The following is a 20,481-nucleotide window of genomic DNA, read 5'->3' as shown; positions in this document are numbered from 1 at the left end:
TATCTCCTCACCCTCACTGTGTGACCTGTCAATAATTGATGATTCTCACTGACTCAAAGGGTAGCAGGTCCGGGAGAAAATGTCTCACTCATTTCTTTATTTATTTACACGCCTATCTTTAAGCTCAGCCGGTCTGTGAAACTACCACAAGCGTCACTCGGGATCGATAGCGCGAAGCAGCGTGGAGCACCTGACCGTGTCCATCTTACAGTTAGCGGCGGCGGCTGCACCTGTGACCACGAGCGGGTTAATGCTGCCTGTCTGGCTGACAGCAGGACAGAGGCAGGAAAGGGAAGCTTAAATGAGTGAATGGCAGGGGGCAGAGGAGGAGGAAGAGGAGTGACAGAATGATAAAGTGAATTAATTCAACCTTAGCCAGCCCTGATTGACTCAGCACCAAACTGGCATGTACAAACATTCACAGTGACACCAAAGGCATGGAGAGAGAAAAGAGGAATGATATGTCCTACTCTAGAAAGAGAAGTTTCACTTTTGGGGCATATGGCAGGTAAGTAAAGACACTGTTAGTCTTAAATTAGGACTGGCATTGTCCTTGGAGCAGCGGCACAACCTGAACAAACGGCACTTTTTTTAGATTTAAGTCATCTTGTCTGTTTCTGCAGAAGTTTCTGAAAAGCTCTTACTTCCTTGTTTACAGTGTGGATAGATTCACATGTGGGGATGAGACGGGGTGAGGCTTTATTTTCCTCTCTACTGCAGCTTTTTCGAGTTAACATGTTAACCTTTCCTGTATAATGTAAGGAGTTACTAACTGTGCTGTCTTGCTGTGTAAACCAACCTGTTGCTGCAGACCTGAATTCGTGCAGGACAAAAGTCTGGACACCCTGGATTCTCCTACCAGTGAGCGCAAGCCTTTCCGTTCTTCCAGCAGCAACCAGAAGGTGCACTTTCTCGCTTTAATTTTAATTCACTCTAAGGGATGAATATCCATGTTCTACATTTCTAGAAGTCCGTTTAGAGAAAGACTGAAATATGAGTCATGTTCCTCTTCCTCACCCGTGCTTCTGCTTTCCTTTCTCTCAACTTGAATTTCACTTTTTTATATATATATTAGGAATCAGAGCTGTTTGAAATCATTGAGAAGCTGCAGGTGAGTTACAGTGTCCATCATTTTGTGCAGTGTGTGCATCCATCAATGCCTGAGCAGCAGATGTTTGTAATCACTAAAGCTCTTGTCCATCAGGGCAGCAGGATCGATGAGCAACGATGTGAATTCCCCCTTCCTCTCAAGGTTTCTCTACTTGATAGTAATAATAAAAAAGTGACACAGGCTCTGTACTGATGATAACAGGTGTTTCCCCAAACAAACATCAGCCCAAACATCTTCTTTTTTGTGTCTGTCAGTCTCCACTTTCTACAACTGGGAGAGAGCTGCCGCTTATCCTTCCTTCGAAACTGGGAGGCTATTGGATAGACCCCCCTCTGGACAGACTGGTAGATGTGAGTCCCACCTCTTCCCATTATGCCGTTGACCCAGAGAGCTATGACATCATGGAGAGAGACGGTGAGGCCAAAATCTATCACGAGTTCTTCCGCTCACGAGTAAGTAGACTTTAACTGTAAAATCTATAGGAATATTCTTTCTGCATTGATATTAATGTTTTAACCCTTTTGCCACGCAGTACCATCACTCTTTCACAGCAGTGGATCCAACTTTGGGCTCGCTGGTTCTCTCTGTGTGTTTGGAGGAAGAGGAGAATAGGCTCAGGGTGATTCTAAGGTGATCTTTGGCTATTTTGGCTTACTGTGAGACATTTTTTATTCTAAGCTACAATGCAGCCAAAAATGTTTAACAGAAAATTGTGCTTCTCCTTAAATGCCCCCTCAGCTCCAAAATGTCTTTCTCCTAGGGTTATTGTGTAAACTTTCAGATTCATATGCTGAAAGAGGAATGTTTATCTGACTTAAATCTGATGTGAAGGTGTCATGGGACAAGCAGAATTTCATTTTAGAAGTCAATCCTGGTTTAATATGCAACTTTTACAAGCATAACAAGGTCATTTAAAACTTCCCGTGTGCATGCTGTGCATCACAAAAGATCTTAAAGTATCTCTGAAAGGAATCTTTAAGGTTTCTTTGTTATAGTTTATATGTTTAATGTAGAGCGTGGTTGATCAATTATTACAAGAAACTGCATCACAGAAAAGGAGGCATAATGATTGTGCTTTATGTCTCACAGGATGAAGGAGTGTTCTCTGCATGGAGTCTTCTCTGTGTCTCTTTTCCCCACCCTGCCATCTGCAGTTGAATTAGCAAAGGTATCAAACTTCTTACTGTATCATACCTATATTTCTATTTGGCAAAATAGTAACCACAAATGATAAACTATTATTTCAAGTAAAAGCATTAATTGTGCACATTCTGTGTATTTAAAGTACTTAAAAGCTTACATATGTGTTTTATTATTTTTATGGATGCACTGACATCATAATAGCTAAACGATGAGCGGCTAAGGCTAACTACTTTATAGACTGTTTATTGCCTTACATTCTACACTGAAAAATAAAGTTTTTACTGGACTCTATGTTGTTCTGTGAAAAATTAAGCACACCCTTAATGCTTCCATAGGAATTAAGACAGTAAGATGCTAAAACAATCATCCGCAAGTCTGACTTCCTCCATAAAACCATAACTTCTGGCAGTTTTTAGGTGTGTGTGTTAACACAATGACACACTGTTCCAGTAATGGACATGCCAGCAAATTCACCCCAAGGTCAGATTGTGCAATGCTCGTAGAAAAAAAACCCAAGAGTTATATCTCAAACTCTGCAGCCCTCAGCTAGCACATCAACTGTTAAAGTTCATGACAGCACAATTAGATAATGACTGAACAAGTATGGTTCATTTGAAGCATTGCCAGGAGAAAGCCTCTTCTCTCTAAAATGAACATGACAGCATGACTTAGGTTTGCAAAGCTACGGCTGTGTAAATCACAAGATTTGTGGAACAATATCTTCTGGACCGATGAGACTAAAATGAAGGTATTTGATCACAGTGCACAGTCCAGTGTTTGGCAAAATCCAAACACAACATATTACCTAAAACACCTCATGCACACTGTTAAGCACAGTGGCGGTGGGGCAATAGTTTTGCTTGTTTTGCAGCTTCATGCAGTGATTAAGTTGACAATGAACCCCTCTGTATGTAAAGGAGAATCAAACAGGCGGCCATCTGTCTGGTTGGCCAGTTAAAGCTACTGCAGGGCCATGCAACAAGACAATCATTTCAAACTCAGCAGCAAACCTGCGACATAAAAAAAAGAATAAAGGTGTTTCAGTGGCCCAGTCCAAAGTCTAGATTTCAAACTATGGAATGCTGTGGTGGGAGTTAAAGAGAGCTGTGCGTAAAGGAATGTCTCCAAGCATCCAAGAACTGAAGCAATGAAGTGAGAGTCTGATAAAGTCATACAGAAACTTCAAATCTTCAAATCACATCAAGTTGCTGCTGCTAGTGTGGTTCTACGAGCTACTGAGCAGACAGCACTTTTTGCAGTACTGCAGATGGTGACTGTAGCACTTTTTAATCTTGCAGTTTTTCTAAAAGAGTAATATATATGTAAAAAAAAAATTGTTTCACTCTGAGAGGCAGCAGAAAACGGAGAAATAAACCAAAAGAAATGCTCAAGATACCCCAAAATCAAACCTCAGTACATGAATAAATGTTCTCACTTTCAAGCACCGAATACGTGACAAGCACTTATAATTATTCCTCACATTCTTTCTAGATGCTTTGTGACCGAGTGACTGCCTCAAAGTTTGACGTGGTCTGCTACCTGAAGGTAATATGCTCTGAAATGACTTGAAAAATTGACACATATTTCACATACGTCACAGGAGGAATGCCACAGGTGTCACCAAAAACAATAAGAATGGCTCAGTTAAACACAAACGGGTGTCCCAAACAGTGTGACAGTGAGCAGAAAGGTAATACAAAGAACCTGATGTGGTTTTTCTCCCTGTGCCTTTCCTACTGTGACATGTCAGCATGTTTTCTATGAAGCTCTTCGCTCTTCAACTCTCTCTTCTTCCTCTCTCAGGCTCCAGAACTTATAACCACATTTGATGAACACAGAGTTTCTCCTAATTTCAAGTTTGGTGTTTTGTGCCAAAAGGACAGGCAGGTAAGAACTGATGCTTTACTTCAAAATGCCATGCATTTTTATAAAAAATGGCTAAAATATGGCAGCATATCATAACCAATCCCTCTCAGAGAAATCCATTTCTCTGTAGCTCACTGAGGAAGACATACTGGGTAACAATGAGGAAAGTGAGGAGTTTAAAGAGTTCCTGTCTATTCTGGGAGAGACGGTTCAGCTGCAAGGATTCACGGGGTAAAGTATGCTGACAATGTGAAGAAGTGACACAAGAAATGTGGAAAATCACATGGTTTCTTCTCTCCTCGCTCTTTTTCTCAGCTTTAGAGGAGGACTGGATGTGTGTCATGGTCAGACAGGAAGTGAAGCAGTCTACACTTCCTTTCATGGGAGAGAAATCATGTTTCATGTCGCAACTAAACTGCCTTACACAGAGGGTGACCCACAGCAGGTCATTAATCACATCATCCTCAGTCTGTTTGTGCTGATGATTCACAGGAGAGTCTCTCTGAGGATATTATGTGTAGTTAAGTTTATGTGGGGAGGGACGAATCAACTTATTTTTAGACACTAACCAACATTTTTCTCATCACCCTGCACAGCTACAAAGAAAAAGGCACATCGGTAATGACATCGTAGCTTTAGTCTGCCAGGAGGGCCAAACCCCCTTTCTGTCTGATGTTATCAAGTCTCACTTCCTTCACTGTTTTATTGTCGTCCGGAGGATTCAGAGGCAAGAGGAAACAGGTGGAGCAGGATATCAAGTAAGTGGGCAAAATACATCCCCATCAATGCAAATTGAATAAATTCACCATATTTGTAAAGGAATATAGCAGCTGGGTGGCCCGGTGATGTAGTGGTTGTGTGGTAGTGCTGGTGTCTTACAGCATTAACACTGACATTTTTGCAAAGCCATTGTTGTTACTTATATGCTGCCATATAGATACAAATATCCATTCATCCATCCACCCTAACCAGAGAATTCCAGACCTCCCTCTCATCCAGAGGTACACTGAAGGGAGGTATCCAAATTAGATGCCTGGACCACCTCAGTGCGGAAGAACGGCAGCGCTGCTTTCAATCCGTCCTGAACGACTGAACGACTGGGCTATATTTGTTAGGAACTTTTGAACCTGACTGGGTCTTTCTAGGGAAATTTCTTCTTGTTGGGGAACCAGACAAAGAGCATTTTACACAACCCCGATGAAGAAAAAATCATCAGGTACCAGAATACTATGTACCTTGGGAGGAAGCTCAAAGGAGCTAGCCTGATGACCAGGCTTTATCCCACGGGGCCCACTCTGACACTCAGACACAGCCTGAACAGGCAACACGGGCTGGCTGACCACCTGCAGGAGGCACTGTAGAGTACAGGTTTAATGACTGCTGGGTGGCAGTCAGGGGCGAATGCCCTGGCAGTTTGAAAACCAGCTGATGAGACTAGCTGTTGATTCAAATATATCTGTGATAAACTGACATCATGCAACAATCTCTGCTAATCTCTGCCATTTTTGTCTTCTGCAGGTGTCTGTCACGGCAAGAGAAGATGTTCCTCCCTTTGGTCCAGTGCTTCCAGATCCCCCTGTCTTTACAGATGTAAGAAAAAACAGAGCTTCATCTGTCTCAGTATACTTTGTTTATGTGTTTATTTATTCTTTAATGCAACAGCTACAGCCAATTCATATTTTTTTAGGTATATTGTACTTTATTTGCTTTGTCAGTAATATTTATTTGATGTCCACTGCGATTTTCTCCCAGAAATGTCAGTGGACGTCAAATGTTTAATAGCTTTTGTTGCTTCATCTCTGGATGGCAGAGCTTGCTACAGAAATGAAATCTTCCTAATTTTTTTCCTACTTGCTTGGTACTGAGGGGCCCATTGCATGCTATGAAAAGATTTACATAATAATTTGAGGTCTCACAAGATATTTAGAAATAGGAGTCATGCTACGTAAGTTGAGAGTAAGTGGCCAAAAGATCTACAACAATTTCTGACGCATGAAAAAGGTAAGAAGAGTTCATCCTTGTGTCAACAATTCAGGCTGATTGAGCTGATAGGAAGGCAGCAGTAACTCAAATAACCACTAGTTCAAAACATGGAGGTCCAACCTGGCAGTGGCAAAGTGGCCCTAAAGTGTATACTTGCTGTCCAGACTAGGGCTCTAGTGGACAAACCTTCTTCAGTGGAGACATGTCAGTTCGACTCGTCACAGTGAGCACAGGTGTAAATAGTAATATGATGGCTGAAAGTGGTTTCAGAATTCTGGTATTTTGTGGTTCATTGCCACACTGTCATGGCTTATTGAGACACTAAAACAGAGCTTGTGTTACTAGTAACTCCTGCACCTTCCTTACAGGTCTAAATATGTGCTCTAAAAAGACACAGCTTAACATGTCAGTCTAACCTTTGTCTTGCCTTGCTTTGCTCCTTTGGACGTCATTGACCATTCAGACTGCTTGAATGCGAACACACCTTGATTTAATTAAAAAAAGGTTGCTTCTGCTCCACCTGCTCTCTGTGTCAGTCCTTTATTTAAGGGAGCTCAGTATTTACCAGTATAATCAGTGTGTGAAATATCTCACAAGGTTTGTCTTCCTTTGTCCTTCCTTTAGCATTCAAAGTTCAGAGAGTTTCTGCTGGCTAAACTCATTAACGCTGAGATATCCTGCTATAAGGCTGAGCAGTTCAGCAGACTGGAGGTAGATGGAGGAACACTTTTCCCTAATGCACTTCATTATTGAATATCTGTGTTTTTTATTCTTCTGACTTTGACCTCTGCCCTTTGCATTTTCCCCTCCTTCACTCATACAAAGCTCCGCACTCGTTCATCACTCCTGGAGAACTTGCAGGCTGAACTCTTCACCCGTTCCCAGTGCATGATGGGGGATCAATCACTGATTGCTGTCCCCACTTCAGAGGGCCTGCGGGGGCCATCTGAAGGAAGTGGGGGATTTATTGAAAACTTTAAGGTGAATGTTTGTATTTCTCTGAAATACTTGCATGTTTGAATTTACAATTTTAACTAAGCGTTCTTACCTCTGTCTCCTGTACCAGAGAGCCATCAGAGTGCGGAGCCATTCTTTTGAGAATCTGGGGGTCCCCAGGAAGAATGCTAGCAGCACATCGCAGAAGGCTAAGGTAAAAAAAAGAAAAAGAAAGAAAAAGCTTGCTGTGCAATGGAAACTGTTTGAATAAAGTCATAAGATTATTCATACTAAATGCACTGATGTTCTCCTCTACCTTCCTTGACAGACAGAGAAAGATGGAGATAGGTGAGACTCATAAAAATATTCTAAAAAATTAAAATGTTCAGTTGTGTATGAGCTGAGGAAGTAAAACAAATCACTTTTTGTTCTTTTTAGTGACAAATCTTCAGGACCTCTGCCTGCTCCCACTGACAGTTTGGGGGCAGCTGAACTCAAAGATCAAACAAGTCCTCAAGAGGAGATATAAAAGCAAAAATGTACTTGTAGATTTTAGACATGAATATAGACATTGCTGGCCTGTATGGTTAGACTTTAAAATCCTGGTGGATGACCTGTATGTAAATAGACTGTAAAAGTAAATAGTTCTGAATGCATAAAATATAATTATATGACTGTTATAGGAGTGATATTCTAGATTCATGAGAATCGTTAAATTTAAATGTTTTGACTTAAAACAGATGACAAGAGTTTAAATGATAAGACAATATCAGGTTTATGCCAGAGACTGAATTTGCAGGAAGGCAACACCATATAATGAATTAAATTAAAACTGAACATAAAATGTAGAAAATAAATGGTTTGTTTTAAAGACCAATAAAATGTACCGGTAATTTGAAAAATCAGTTACTATTGTCAGGTGTTGGCTGTGTGCAGGTCTGGAGGACCCACAGTGCAGACTCCGGAGACAAAACGTGAACTCAAAAACAGCTTTATTGCTCAACAGAAAAACCATACAAAACCTAAACTGGGAAAAATCCTTGGTTATTTTTGATGTCTTAAATATACAAATCAACCAACATAAAGCACAAATACAGCATCTGGATAGAACCAACCTTTTAAATATTGTAAAAAATTGATAAATTGATAAATTGACCGCTCACACCAAATCGTCACTTGAGTGTGGTGGTTGTGGATAAAAGCAACACATGCACAATAAAAACTGTTTCTAAACTGATTTTAACAAAGTGTGGCAAGAACACTGGAATAACAATGAAATGAAGCAACAAAATAAAGGGACGTGCTGTTCTGTCCTGGAGTGATGATGCAGGTAAGGAGGCAGAAGGAGGTGAACTGTTACTGCATAATATATAAGATTGTTTGATTCGAATAAGATATGCAAGAGTCCGTCAAATAAAACTGCACTAAATAGGTCATCACTTAGTGTATGCACTCAGCCAGAAAGAAGAATATGTGATGAGAAGCAAGATTGGCAGTACAGGAAGTATTCAGATCTCTTACATATGCAGAAAATACTCATTTTTATGCATAAGTTAAAAAAAAAAAGTATTTCAGCTATAGTGCACTATATGGCATAACTATTACATGCTTATGCTTTAATTCAGTGATGTCAAACTCATTTTATATTCTGGGCCACATACAGCCCACTTTGATCTTGAGTGAGCTGGACCTGTGAAATTCCCCTTGCTGTCAGTGTAAAGAAGTTTAACTATATATTCAATCCATTATAAATCAGCATATAAGTAAAAAGTGCGTTTTCAACACTAAACCTCACTTCTTCTAAATAGTAAAGAAATGCTGCTGCAGTAAATGAACTGTCATCATGACTTTTCTGGCTTAAACTGCCAGTCTGTAAAGTTCTGTAATTAGATGTTTTTTTAATTATAAAAGACAAAGTTTATTCATAGCAAAAAAAAAACAAAAAAAAAAAAACTGGACATTTTTATAGTAGATATATATTAGATAGTGGAAAACTGGCACTTTTCTGTCATTTATTAAATATCTATTACTTTATTCCTTTGTTGTCGCATGAATAGCTATGGAAGAGGTGTTTATCAGTAGGAAAAGGTGTAAAACTTGTGAAAATACAATAAAAAGTCAAAAATGTATGTCCTTCTTCAGATTTTCTAAAGCAGTACAATGGGCCGGTTTGGAGTATTTGCCAGGCCCCCGAGCCTTATGTTTCACACCCGTGCTTTGGCGCGTAAGTTTGTAATCGTCATGGTTGTCTTTAGGGTTATCAGAGAGTGAACTACTGCTCGAAGTCGGTAGGTGGCAGTAATGCACATGTAGGCTGTCTTGCCTGCTAAGCATTCAAGAAGAAGAAGCCCGTGCGGAAGGCTTTTGGCTGTTCTGTACCACCTGATTTGTAGCTTTTAGAGCAGGTAGGCGAAATTATTTCGGTCCCCCTTGTGGTCAGACACTGCTACTGAGCTTTTTCGTTATTTATCTAGCTCAGGCTAACTCCTGCTATCGTTTTTTAACTCCGTCTTTAACACCATTTAATATAGCATCGGTTGTAGCTAACTGTTAAAAACAACGAGTGGTTTCTGCTCGCGGTCTTTGCTGCGATTAGTTTTATTTCTGCTAAGCCCGAGCAGCTCTGCTTCAGGTTAGTTGAACTTTGACACAGTGAACATTGCTCAGAGGCTGCCCCCAAAAACTAAACACTCCTTGAGAATTATTCGCACGCTCCCGTTAAGGTTTTTGTTGCTCTTCATTTAAAGCTCTTGCTAACAACTCAAAGAGCGGCTGCTGACCCCAGGATGACCTCCAGAAAAGTTGTGGAGTTGTTCTACGATGTAGTTTCTCCGTATTCATGGCTTGGTTTCGAGGTTTGTGCCGTCTTGATGTGCACCACAGCATCAGATCGGTTTGTTTAGGAGATGCGCAAATATCTCATGTGTTTGCAGGTCATGTGCCGCTACAGAAACGTTTGGAACATCGACCTCAAACTGCGCCCTGCGTTTCTGGGTGGCATCATGCACGGAGCGGGTCAGTAAAGATCAGACAGGCACCTGTAAACCTGCTGCAGGACACGCTGCACGGTCAAATCCGGGTGCGCACTGACTCTGTTTGCTCTCACATTTCTCTTTCTTGACAGGCAACAAGCCTCCTGGTTTGGTTCCTAACAAGTTCGCGTACATGACAAAAGATCTCAACCGCTTGGCAGAATACTTCAGTGTCCCCTTGCAGTCGCCTGCTGACCCCTTTGAGGTCATGTTCCAGAAAGGTACAAGCAGAATCAGCTCTATAATGTCTATTGATTGGACTATTAGACCCAAGCTATTTGACCCTATTAGACCTTATTTGACCCCTAAAGACATTTTAACTGAAGCAATGACGCTTGATTTTGACAGAAGTTCCACATTTAAAGAAAAACATAAGTGTCTACTACTTTTTGTTGTTTTTTTAAGGGGGGGAAACATGCAACTAAAACAGATTATCTTCAGATATGGGAAACTGAACTCTACTATTCTTAACTCCCAAAAGTTTGGGTAAGTGATAATGTCGTAGTCATGACTTGTGACATGGTGTTAAAGCAACACAAAGCAAATTTAATTTAATACTTTAAAACACTTGGCTGTGGCAAAACAAGCTGTAAGCACAACACAATATACACTTGACACTTTATTAGGTACATCTCACCAGTACCAGATAGGACCCGCGTTTGCTTTGAGAACTGCCTTAATTCATAAGAATTCCTCAAAGATTTTGGTCCATGTTGATCACACAGCTGCTGCACATCCATGACGTGAGTCTCCAGTTACGCAACATCTTAAAGGTGCTCTATTGGATGACGTCTGATGACATTTCAAGAAACCAGACAAAACCAGCTCTGGTAACAAGAAGATATTTTCCCCCAGAGAACTACCGCTGTCATATTTTCTTTTTTTTTTTTTAGACCATTCTCTGTAAATCCCAGAAGATCAGCAGTTTGTGAAATACTCAGACCAGTCTGGGACCAAAAACCATGCCACATTTTAAGTCACTTAAATCACCTTACTTCCCTATTCAAATGCTCAGTGTGAACTTCAGCAAGTTGTCTTAATCATGTCCACGTGTCTAAATGCATTGAATTTCTGCCATGTGATTGGCTGAATCAATATTTGCAATGAATGTGTGTACCTAAGAAAGTTTACTTCCCTTTTTATAGAGAGCCAACAATTCCAAATACTGTTGTATGGTTCATAAGAAACCCTCCTTCAAAATTTTTAATGATTTTCACCAAAGATCGAATAAAGAACTGCAGATTAAGAGATTTACTGAAATATTAGGCTTGAGATGTGACATCTCATGATTTTGTCAATAGTGGTTCAGGTAACAGATGCATGTTAGTGCCCTTTTTTTTTTTTTCTTCTTCTTCTAGGCAGCTTGGCTGCAATGCGATTTGTGGCAGCAGTGCAAGAAAAAGAAAAGGATGGAGAGAAGGTGGTGAATGTGTCCCGTGAGCTGTGGAGAAGAATCTGGAGTGAAGACAAAGACATCACTGAACCTGCGTCGCTGTCTGAGGTGCAGACTCTTTAACATCCTGGCTGCATTTAAAACAAAATTAAGAAGCACAATTTAATTTTGAGACTTTTTGTGTTTTTGCAGGCAGCAGTGAAAGCTGGATTGTCTGAAAGTGAGATAAAAGAACTGTTGGCCATGTCCACCTCAACGCAGGTCAAAGAGAAGCTTAAAAGCACAACACAGGCAGCTCTTGATTATGGGGTCAGTTGTCCTTCAGCTCCTCTTGTAGATCTAGCAAAGTGAAAAACAAACAAACCATCAGCTATAACCCAAATCTCTCCTCCTAAATCCTTGTCAGGCTTTTGGTTTCCCCATGATTGTGTGTCATGTTGATGGAAAGCCAGAGATGTTCTTTGGATCTGACAGATTTGAGCTCATGGCCCACTGCATCGGTGAGAATACGATTCTACCATCTCTACAAATTTACTATCAAACTGGCTCAAGTAAATGGAATAAAATGACACCTTAACTTGTAGTCAGTGAAAGACTTTGCATACTTTTGGCTCTTTTAGTAATTCTTTATAGCTGAATATTGAATCGATATTAAGGAATCAATTGTCACTTATTTTTTGAACTTGTTGCTCTCTAACAATTAAAGTTATTCTAGTTTTGTTTTTATTGTAAATCACCTATGATTTCAAAATTACAAAAACAAACAAAAAAGTGTTTGGCACTCTGGCAGTGGCACTACTTTTCCTTCTTATTGTTGGCAGTTTCTTATTCAGTCACATTTTGTTCTCTGTTTCAGGAGAGAAATGGCTGGGACCTCAACCCAGCAAATCAGCTGCCAAGCTGTAAAATGAAACCTGTTTTCATCTAAAGACGATTTGCTCACAGTTTTGATTTGTCATTAAGTTCCATCTTTCATTTTTCTGGAATTAAAATCCCAGTTTTCCAAGTTGTGAAAGGCTCTGTCAGTGGCAGTAACAAGTTTCCAAACTGGTACTGTTGAGATATGCGTATACATATGACTTTTTTTTTAATGTTAGTCATAAAAAAACCCTAATAACAACAACAACAACGAATGTGGGTGTAGATTTGGTCACATGATGTGTGTCTACCAGGATCAACCAGTGTTCACAGACCTCAGTGCTCATATTTTGACATATCATGTAATCTACTGCTAGTATTGTGATTAATGCATCATACAATTGTGCTGCTAATTATGTGCCTAATAAAAGCCTTTGAAATACAAGAAAAGTATTTTTGGCAGCTTGTACTAAACCTTAGTATTATTCTTATTATTGTTATCATTATTATTATTATTGTTATTGTTACAGTAATATTCATGGTCCCAGCTGATACTTTTTTTTTCTCTGCCAGTGCTGACATTTGTGATTTTTTTTTTTAAAATGTCTTCTAACTGCCAGCTGGTCAGTTGGCCCATTATTTCCATTCATGACTGAAATATTGACCCGTTTTCTTCCACTTCACCAATTCAGAGTTGCAGTGGGGCCGGTACACCCTGGACCAATATATCATCCTCAGGATGATATCTAACATATATATCATCCTGAGTGTTAATATATTGTTAAGTGCTAATTTGGTTAAACCAGGAGGAGTCATAGTTTATGAGGCTGTACATCTTAGTTTAATCTCAAGTGGGCTGAAGCAGTAAAACTATGGTAATGATAACCTAAAAAACATCCCTCTAAAATGTTCATAGTTAACATATTTAAAAAAAACAATAATAATGAGTCATTATTCATTAAATGTACATTACAATTTACATTTAAGAGTGAATCATTCAAGGCACCAAAACCTTCATATGTAAAGTTTTTGTAACAGAGCAAAAGTGTTTTCTGCCTTTATGATCTCGTCTAAATATAAAAATACTTCTCATATATTTTCTTTCCTGTTTAGTAGTCCTGGCATCAAATTACAACACCATAAAAAGGCTTTTCATTTAAATTATTAACAACTAATGACTTTACAGTAATTTGAACTGGAATATCTGATGGACCGTTTCTGGCCCTTGTGCCACAGGTTTGAAACACCTTTCCTGACGGAAAGTTCAGACGTTCTTAGAAAGACGAGATGAGATTTTTGTCACCTCGCTGAGAACTACTACGTCATTATTAATTAATCCATCGATCCCTTTGTAACCCATCATTCACAGCAAGCAGGTTTTGAATTTCAACCCTTTCACAGGTAGGCAAGCAGAGGCCTTCATATCCTCCCTCAGTTGAACTGCATTCAGGTATTAATGTTGGAGAGGATGTGGCTTTTTGTTTGTTTTAGATTTGTGTGAGATTACTGACCTGTTGTGGGCGTAAATATCCTCTCTTTTCCTGGTCTGGGTAAGAACGGGATGTGGAAATGGATAAATGCATTAAATGTTTGTTATGTCACAAATGTATGATGCCACAACATAAAGTGGAAAGAAAGACGCTACAGTATACTGAAATACTGCACTTGCTGTTGTGCAAATAGCTGAAATCACTTCGACAGCACTGGCGCAGTGTCTACAGTGCCGTGCCCCTTTGATTGTATGCCTCGCCTCAAACGGCAGGGCAGCTCGGCTGTTAAACTCCTGAATAAAATCAAATGATTCATGCATAAAGTTCAGTTCAATTCATTTTTAATTATATAACACCAAATCACAACAACAGTCGCTTCAAAGTGCTTTATATCGTAAGGTAGAGACCCTATAATAACGCAGAGAAAACCCCCAACAATCAAGCGACTCCCCTACAGATGAGCACTTGGCAACAGTTGGAAGGAAAAACTCCCCTTTAACAGGAAGAAACCTCCAGCAGAAGCAGGCAGCCATCTGCTGTGATCAGTTGGGAGTTTAAGTGCTGAAGACGGGACAAAAGACACACTGAGTGGAGAGCCAGCGATTAATGTGTGGTGTGTGAGCACATAGTGTATCGTAAAGTAACACAAGTCTGTGTGTGTTCAGCATTTCTAATGTTTAGCTTGAACTACGTGTTTTCTTGACAATAACTGTAATATTGCAAACATCAAGTATTGCTGTCATATGAATAATTACTTGTAAATATACTGTAAGTAACCGTGTCTTTGTACAGTGAAGGTTACAGACTCTCCTTCTACCCCCTACATTAAAATTTTAGGTGTAAATATTTTGCACTAAACACAAAAAAAAGAATCTGTTATGTGGTTGCTGTGAATTCTTTGGACCAAGATAATCTTTTCACTAGAGATGGCAGAGCTTGTTATACCAGTTCTGAGCAAAAGACTACCAAACACGTTTAACAAAGGGCCAGCGACTGAAACAAAATTACAAGGAGCAGCAGTACCAGTTTCCTTACACAAAGACGAGGAAGGCAAGGGTCACGAGTCGCTGCTGTACTTCAGGGAAAAGCACATTACAGAATGTGGTAGAGCACATCAGCACACTCTGAGGAGGAGGGAGGTGGAAAGGAGGAAGAAGGAAGGAGTAAATAGGAGAAGGATATGGTGAAGCAGGTGAGGGTGGAGTTAAGAAAACACAGAAGGCTGAACGAAGAGTAGCAGAGAGCGCATTGATCCCCTGAGCCTGACAAATCACCTGAGAACAACAAGACAATGAAGCTCTGAACAGCCCAGCTGAGCCCGGACTCTTCAGCAGGGAAGATGTATGAAAAGTGCCTGACCGCAATAACAGGATTTCACTTTTGATTATTTCTCGTTTGGCTGTTAAGAGTAAACTGCAGGTGGTGAGGTAAGGCTTTGACCCCTATTTTTCTTCTGTCTGTTTGTAACACATGACCTGTCCTTGTGGCAGCATGTAGGAAGAGTGAGCTGATTAATGCACGCTATGTTAACTTTATGAAAGCGGCTGTAGTGTGGTTGGAGCCTTTTAGTGATTTTTATGACATAATGTATTATTTTTAGTCTGGGTGAATGAGCCGGTGCTGTTTTGCCAATCATGTTTGGCCTTTGGGCGTGTAGTGCATCACTGGAACTAATGTGATGAAAAAATGCAGGTAAACAGGTTTGGAGCTCTTGGCTGTGACGTAAAAGCGTGCTCATGAAGATGAGCTTCTATGAATTTAGACATAAATCATTAGGACTGCTTTGTTAGGCTTTCTCTGATATACATCTTTGATTAAAGTAGTCCAAAAGCCTCCGTGACAAAAATAAAGGTGCTAGACTTTAACTCTGACGGGCTGTTTATGTTTATGACTAGTTTGTAGCAGGAGGGAAATGCTCCGTATACCTCACAGATAGCAATACGACATTTGACGTTTCTGGTCTCAGTTACCTGTTTGCTCAGATGCCTCCTCGTACTGATTACCTGTAAGAGTCACATTACTATTAACAGATTCTGTTGCAGGAACAACAGGCCTGTCAGGCAATACATTCTAATTTGACTACTTCATCCATAACAAAGAAATCAATGGTTTTCCTACTGAGAAAATATCTGGACAACTTTTAAGTGTATGAAAGCACTAAAAACCTCCTCAGTATGAAGTCTGGTTGTGTGAGCTTCTTGCATCTCTTCATCGCTTTTTATTTTCTTTTAAATATGTGACAGGATGTCTTCAGTATCAGCTGCAGACTCTCAGTGCAAAACTGGAGACGCTATCTGTGGTAAGTTTTGTAGCTACTTCTGCTCACTAAACAGGTCTGACCATTTATGGGGCTTGACGAGCCTAACCCTTGTTAGAGAGACGTCTTCTGTCTTCGCCTGAAGATAGAAGATAAACTCTGCACGTCAGCTGAGCAAAAATATTAGCATAGACTGCATAACCACATCTGCCTCTTTAAGTACTTTGAATCTAAAGACGGACGTTTCCTTGTGTACATTCCCTGTTTGCAGAGATCCGAGTGTACGAACAGGAGGTGATCGTCGTGCCCGTCTTCCTGTTGGCCAGCTTTCTGATAACTCTGGTCTTCATTTTACTGCTGCGCTTCTGTCCAGAGAAGGTCGATCGTATCCGTCCAAAGTCAAAGGTCACTACCAGGAGGATACTGCATGGCATTGATGGTAAGAACACAAAAAAGAATGAAGTCGACTCTTGTTGTGATTTGGGGCTGCATAAATAAAATTGAATTGATTGAATGTTTTTTGTGATATTGGTAGTTTAAGTCAAATTTGTGGCCTGTATTTGCTTGTTCATGAAACAACATTATATAAAATTTAATCTAAATGAACAAAAATAATACAATAATAATATTTTAAGCTTTTGTGTCCTTTTAATTTTGTTCACTTCTGTGAGACGTGCAAATTTTAATTGTTTTTCTGGAACTGTTTAATTTATTTAACTCATATAAGCAAACACGAACATTTAATAAATGGTTTGTAACACACTGTAATGTTGTGTTAGGCAGATGTAACTTCAGGTGAAGGAGTTTACAAATACTGTGCATTAATAAGTACTGAAAAAATCCTTATATAAGCAACTACTACAATTTTATGTGTTCAAAACCACATGCATGTTTCTGCTTCTCAACTTTTTATAAATGTTAAATAACATGACTTGAAATAGTGTCTAGGTTATGGTCTCATTTACTCCCTGTGTTTTCATACGAGCCTCTATTCTCTCTGCAGCTCCATCAGGTATCAATGTTCTGGAGCATGAAAGCATTGCTTTGGACATGCCCAATTCCTACTCTACCTTCCAGTCCCCGCACACCTACCTCAATAAAGCATTTTCCAATTCTGTGGAGACACTCCCTCAACATCCCAGCCCACCGCCACAGGAGATTTTCAAGCCCACTTTCACTCTCCCGCCGCAGCCCAGAGAGCTGCCCCGCCAGAGGCTCCCCGAGTCCTTCAACCTGGTCACGCCTCTCTCTGGCACCTTCTCCCTGCGCACAGACTCCTCCGTGTCCATCTACAGGGCCCGTATGGAAAACAGGAATGTGGTACTGCGAGTGCTAAATGGTGAGATTTTCACCGAGGTTTGTCTGTGAGTTTTGCAGATCTCATTTGGTTTTCAGTGCAAGATTCAGCATTTTCTTTTTCTCTCGTTGGCAGACTCGGCTAATGCCACAGAAAGGCACAACTTCCTGGGCTTTGCTTCCTTCCTGGCCCAGCTCGGACCACATCCCTTCCTGCCTGAGCTCCTAGGTGTGGTGTCACTGCGAGCTCCCCTGGTTACAGTTGTGGAAGAACTGGAAAACAGAGACCTGCTCAGCTTCTTGTGGAGATGCAGAGAGGTAGGGAGATACATTTTTAATGAGCTTCAAAGATGCAGCGTGTGCTACATTGATTCTCCTTCAAGTATGATAAAATCCAAATGTAAATCTCCAAATCGAGATGTAAAAGAAGAATTATTTAGACATTTTTGTGACTGCCTTTCCAGGACAATGGGGATCCGCCATGTGAAATGACAGAGAGACGAATATTTACCATGGCAAACCAGGTGGCCAGTGCACTGGTTAGTATACAAATATACTGTATTTTCATTGGCTCTTTTTTAATGCTTGAGGGCAGTCTTTTAATATTTATAGGAACTGCACATGCTCATCTGGTTAATCTTGACTTCGCTGTCATGTTGCCCGATCAGGCGTTCCTTCACAGCAAAGATCTTCTCCATGGAAACATCCGTGCCCGTAGTGTACTGATCAGTAAGATGTTCACAGCCAAGCTTTGGGGCCTGCATGGAGTCTATACACGAAAGAACCAAGGAGCCACGCAGAGGGAGGATCCGAGCATGAAGAAATGGCAGGCACCAGAGGTGCTAGCCAAGAGGCCTGCCAGTGAGAAAAGCGACGTGTGAGTTCTTGTTAGATCTCATTTGAGCCTAATTTTATGTGTCACGTCTATAAAAGATGTCTTGGTGCTGTTTACCTTAATATCCTCTGATAGAGATGTTGCTACATGAAATGTGTAGTCTACAAGCTTGTTATTAAACTCCTGGAAGAAAGACTGTAACATCAGTTGCTTTTGTCTGTCCCTTTTTAGCTGGTCCTTTGGTATCTTATTGTATGAAATGACAACTTTGGGTAAGTTCAATTCTTACTTTTTAGAATATACTCGTAACTTTAAAAATTATTAATGAATACATCTTTCAAGAGTTGAATAATAGAACAATTTGAATTAGCTGTTAGACATGTCTCTGTACTTTTTACTCTGGGTTCCTGTGTGCAGATGGACTCAGTGTTTTAAAAACAATACATTTGTGTGACAGTAATTTTAGATTTTAAAAGGATTTTTGTGCCGGTGTTGATCCTTAATCTGTAAATTATTTAATTCGATAGAGTTACCTAAGAAAGTCATGCAAACCGTTAGAATTTACTGTATTTTAACATTGCAAAGTAACACTTGTGTACTTATTTCTATGCAGTCACATGAAACTTTGCTCAGTTCAGATTAATTTATCCACTGCTCTTCTAAAGTCTTACCACAGCATTTCAGTCAGATTGAGGTCATTTGAGCAATTCTGTTGTTTTAGCTATCAGATTGATGGCCTCATATTTGACTCTAGAATACTTTGGTATACAGAGGACTTCACAGTTAACTCAGTGTTTGATTTGACCAAACATCTCCACTTTAGTCTCTTTGCTCCAGAAGTCTTGTGGTTTCTTCAAATGCAGCTTTGCAAATCCAAGTCATGCTGCCGTGTTCTTTTCAGAGAGAAGAGGTTCTCTCCTGGCAAGCCTTCCAAACAAGTCATACTTGTGCAGTCTTTTTCTAATTGTACTGTCATTAACTCCACAAGCTTCTCTGAGCTTTGCACAGTCCGGCCTCACTGACTCCTGGCAGCTGTCTTGAATGTTTTCCATGTGAATCACGGACTTCAAATTGTTTGAAAATAGCCTTTCAATTCCTCCAAGATTGATGGACAGCACCAGTTTCTTCTTTTAGACCATTACTGGTATCTTTTCCCAGACTGCTACTTACCATCTTAATTCCTATGGAAAGAGTAAGGGTGGACTTGGTTTTTTTCACAGGATTGCATCAAAGAGTTTTCACATTTATACGCTATAATGTATCTACTAATTTCTCTTGCGTTTGTCCAGGTGAAGCTCCGTTTGCAGAGATCCCGGCTAATGAGCTTCTGCAGTTTCATCAGCGAGGAAAAAATCTTAAAAAACCATCAAACTGTTCCAACACACTGTGAGTGTCCACTGCAATACTCCAGAAACGCCAAACATGAAGCGCTACACTTCCTCTCGTTAATCACCGCAAAAGTCAGATAAATTTCTTCATCTCTTCTTCGCACAGGTACACGATCATTAAAGGTTGCTGCCAGTGGAAGGATCAAGAAAGACCCACTCTGGCAGAAGTGCGCAAGAAGCTGGCTTCAGGAGAGAAGGCGGCCTCTGACAAGGTCATCAAGGCATCTGGGACAGTTAACATTGAGCAATACCTTCAAGAAGCTGGATACGGCGAAGCCAACAGCTACACTGTTTTCTGATTGCAGTTATCCTCAGCAAAAGCACTTTTACGAAACAAAAAAATGACGTTCAGATGCAATACAATAGCTCAAAACTCTGGGTATGATCACTCTGGGAATTGAAATTGCTCCTTTTTCCTTCTTTCAACAGTTAACTTTGGGAAACATTAGGTTTTTTTCTTTTTTTCCCCCAAATTTCATTCATGTGTCTTGCCTTTCCCAATGTCTCTAATGTTCAGTTGGAGAAATAAAACCTCCGACTCGACATTTGGACCCGTAAACCTGACCGACGTACAGCTTCAACCTGAACCTGTGCTAAATACTGTCCATACATGATGGTTTGCTAATTTTGTTTGAAGATGCCAATGTATGTTCCAATATATATATTTGCCACATTTTTTCATGATTTCGTATCAGACATAAGTGTGGAAATGAAGGACCCATCAATGTAATTTTGCCATTATTTCCATTGTAAATTATGTTTACTGATCAAGTTCAGTTTATGTGAACATGAAAATCTGTTTACATGAACTCAAATGTGAATAAAATAAAGATGACCTTATTTTTCATGCGGCTTTCATTAAGTGGAGGAGATAAAAACAAAAACACACAAAG

At 40.1% G+C, this 20,481-nt stretch overlaps 3 protein-coding genes across 4 annotated transcripts; all 3 read left to right on the top strand.

Annotated features, from left to right (window-relative positions):
• Window positions 1-11: 11 nt before the first annotated feature.
• Window positions 12-8,036, top strand: rap1gapl (RAP1 GTPase activating protein-like). Its single transcript, XM_026184783.1, has 19 exons — window positions 12-508; window positions 659-691; window positions 812-902; window positions 1,076-1,111; window positions 1,205-1,252; window positions 1,366-1,563; window positions 1,644-1,741; window positions 2,201-2,279; window positions 3,746-3,799; window positions 4,058-4,141; window positions 4,251-4,351; window positions 4,436-4,565; window positions 4,717-4,878; window positions 5,639-5,710; window positions 6,728-6,814; window positions 6,929-7,084; window positions 7,170-7,253; window positions 7,368-7,387; window positions 7,478-8,036. The coding sequence occupies exons 1-19, from the start codon at window positions 438-440 to the stop codon at window positions 7,566-7,568; spliced, it is 1,695 nt and encodes a 564-aa protein (XP_026040568.1). The 5' UTR covers window positions 12-437; the 3' UTR covers window positions 7,569-8,036.
• Window positions 8,037-9,330: 1,294 nt separating this feature from the next.
• Window positions 9,331-12,791, top strand: LOC113032574 (glutathione S-transferase kappa 1). Of its 2 annotated transcripts, none has more exons than XM_026185566.1 (8): window positions 9,331-9,444; window positions 9,787-9,894; window positions 9,973-10,054; window positions 10,164-10,292; window positions 11,430-11,572; window positions 11,657-11,773; window positions 11,871-11,964; window positions 12,321-12,791. In XM_026185566.1, the coding sequence occupies exons 2-8, from the start codon at window positions 9,826-9,828 to the stop codon at window positions 12,368-12,370; spliced, it is 684 nt and encodes a 227-aa protein (XP_026041351.1). In that variant the 5' UTR covers window positions 9,331-9,444; window positions 9,787-9,825; the 3' UTR covers window positions 12,371-12,791. The 2 variants fall into 2 exon arrangements, with proteins under 2 accessions (XP_026041351.1, XP_026041350.1); XM_026185565.1 differs by having other exon boundaries at window positions 9,331-9,671.
• A 2,070-nt stretch (window positions 12,792-14,861) lies between these two features.
• On the top strand, window positions 14,862-20,435 carry styk1b (serine/threonine/tyrosine kinase 1b). The gene is made up of 10 exons (XM_026185207.1): window positions 14,862-15,239; window positions 16,056-16,111; window positions 16,341-16,508; window positions 17,073-17,408; window positions 17,502-17,683; window positions 17,830-17,904; window positions 18,034-18,242; window positions 18,432-18,472; window positions 19,490-19,586; window positions 19,695-20,435. The coding sequence occupies exons 2-10, from the start codon at window positions 16,057-16,059 to the stop codon at window positions 19,885-19,887; spliced, it is 1,356 nt and encodes a 451-aa protein (XP_026040992.1). The 5' UTR covers window positions 14,862-15,239; window position 16,056; the 3' UTR covers window positions 19,888-20,435.
• The last annotated feature ends 46 nt before the right edge of the window (window positions 20,436-20,481 follow it).

This window comes from Astatotilapia calliptera, chromosome 11 (genome assembly GCF_900246225.1).
Source record: "Astatotilapia calliptera chromosome 11, fAstCal1.2, whole genome shotgun sequence".
Classification (NCBI taxonomy): domain Eukaryota; kingdom Metazoa; phylum Chordata; class Actinopteri; order Cichliformes; family Cichlidae; genus Astatotilapia; species Astatotilapia calliptera.
The sequence above is the reverse complement of the archived record's forward strand: the minus strand, read 5'-3'. Positions and strand labels throughout refer to the sequence as shown.

Coding starts and splice junctions, on each gene's coding strand:
- rap1gapl (XM_026184783.1), top strand. CDS start 438: ATGGAGAGAGAAAAGAGGAATGATATGTCCTACTCTAGAAAGAGAAGT. Junction 1,742..2,200: donor AGGCTCAGGGTGATTCTAAG/GTGATCTTTGGC, acceptor TATGTCTCACAG/GATGAAGGAGTGTTCTCTGC. Junction 4,566..4,716: donor CAGAGGGTGACCCACAGCAG/GTCATTAATCAC, acceptor CACCCTGCACAG/CTACAAAGAAAAAGGCACAT.
- LOC113032574 (XM_026185566.1), top strand. CDS start 9,826: ATGACCTCCAGAAAAGTTGTGGAGTTGTTCTACGATGTAGTTTCTCCG. Junction 10,293..11,429: donor TGAGGTCATGTTCCAGAAAG/GTACAAGCAGAA, acceptor TTCTTCTTCTAG/GCAGCTTGGCTGCAATGCGA. Junction 11,965..12,320: donor GCTCATGGCCCACTGCATCG/GTGAGAATACGA, acceptor TCTCTGTTTCAG/GAGAGAAATGGCTGGGACCT.
- styk1b (XM_026185207.1), top strand. CDS start 16,057: ATGTCTTCAGTATCAGCTGCAGACTCTCAGTGCAAAACTGGAGACGCT. Junction 16,509..17,072: donor GATACTGCATGGCATTGATG/GTAAGAACACAA, acceptor TTCTCTCTGCAG/CTCCATCAGGTATCAATGTT. Junction 18,243..18,431: donor GCCAGTGAGAAAAGCGACGT/GTGAGTTCTTGT, acceptor GTCCCTTTTTAG/CTGGTCCTTTGGTATCTTAT.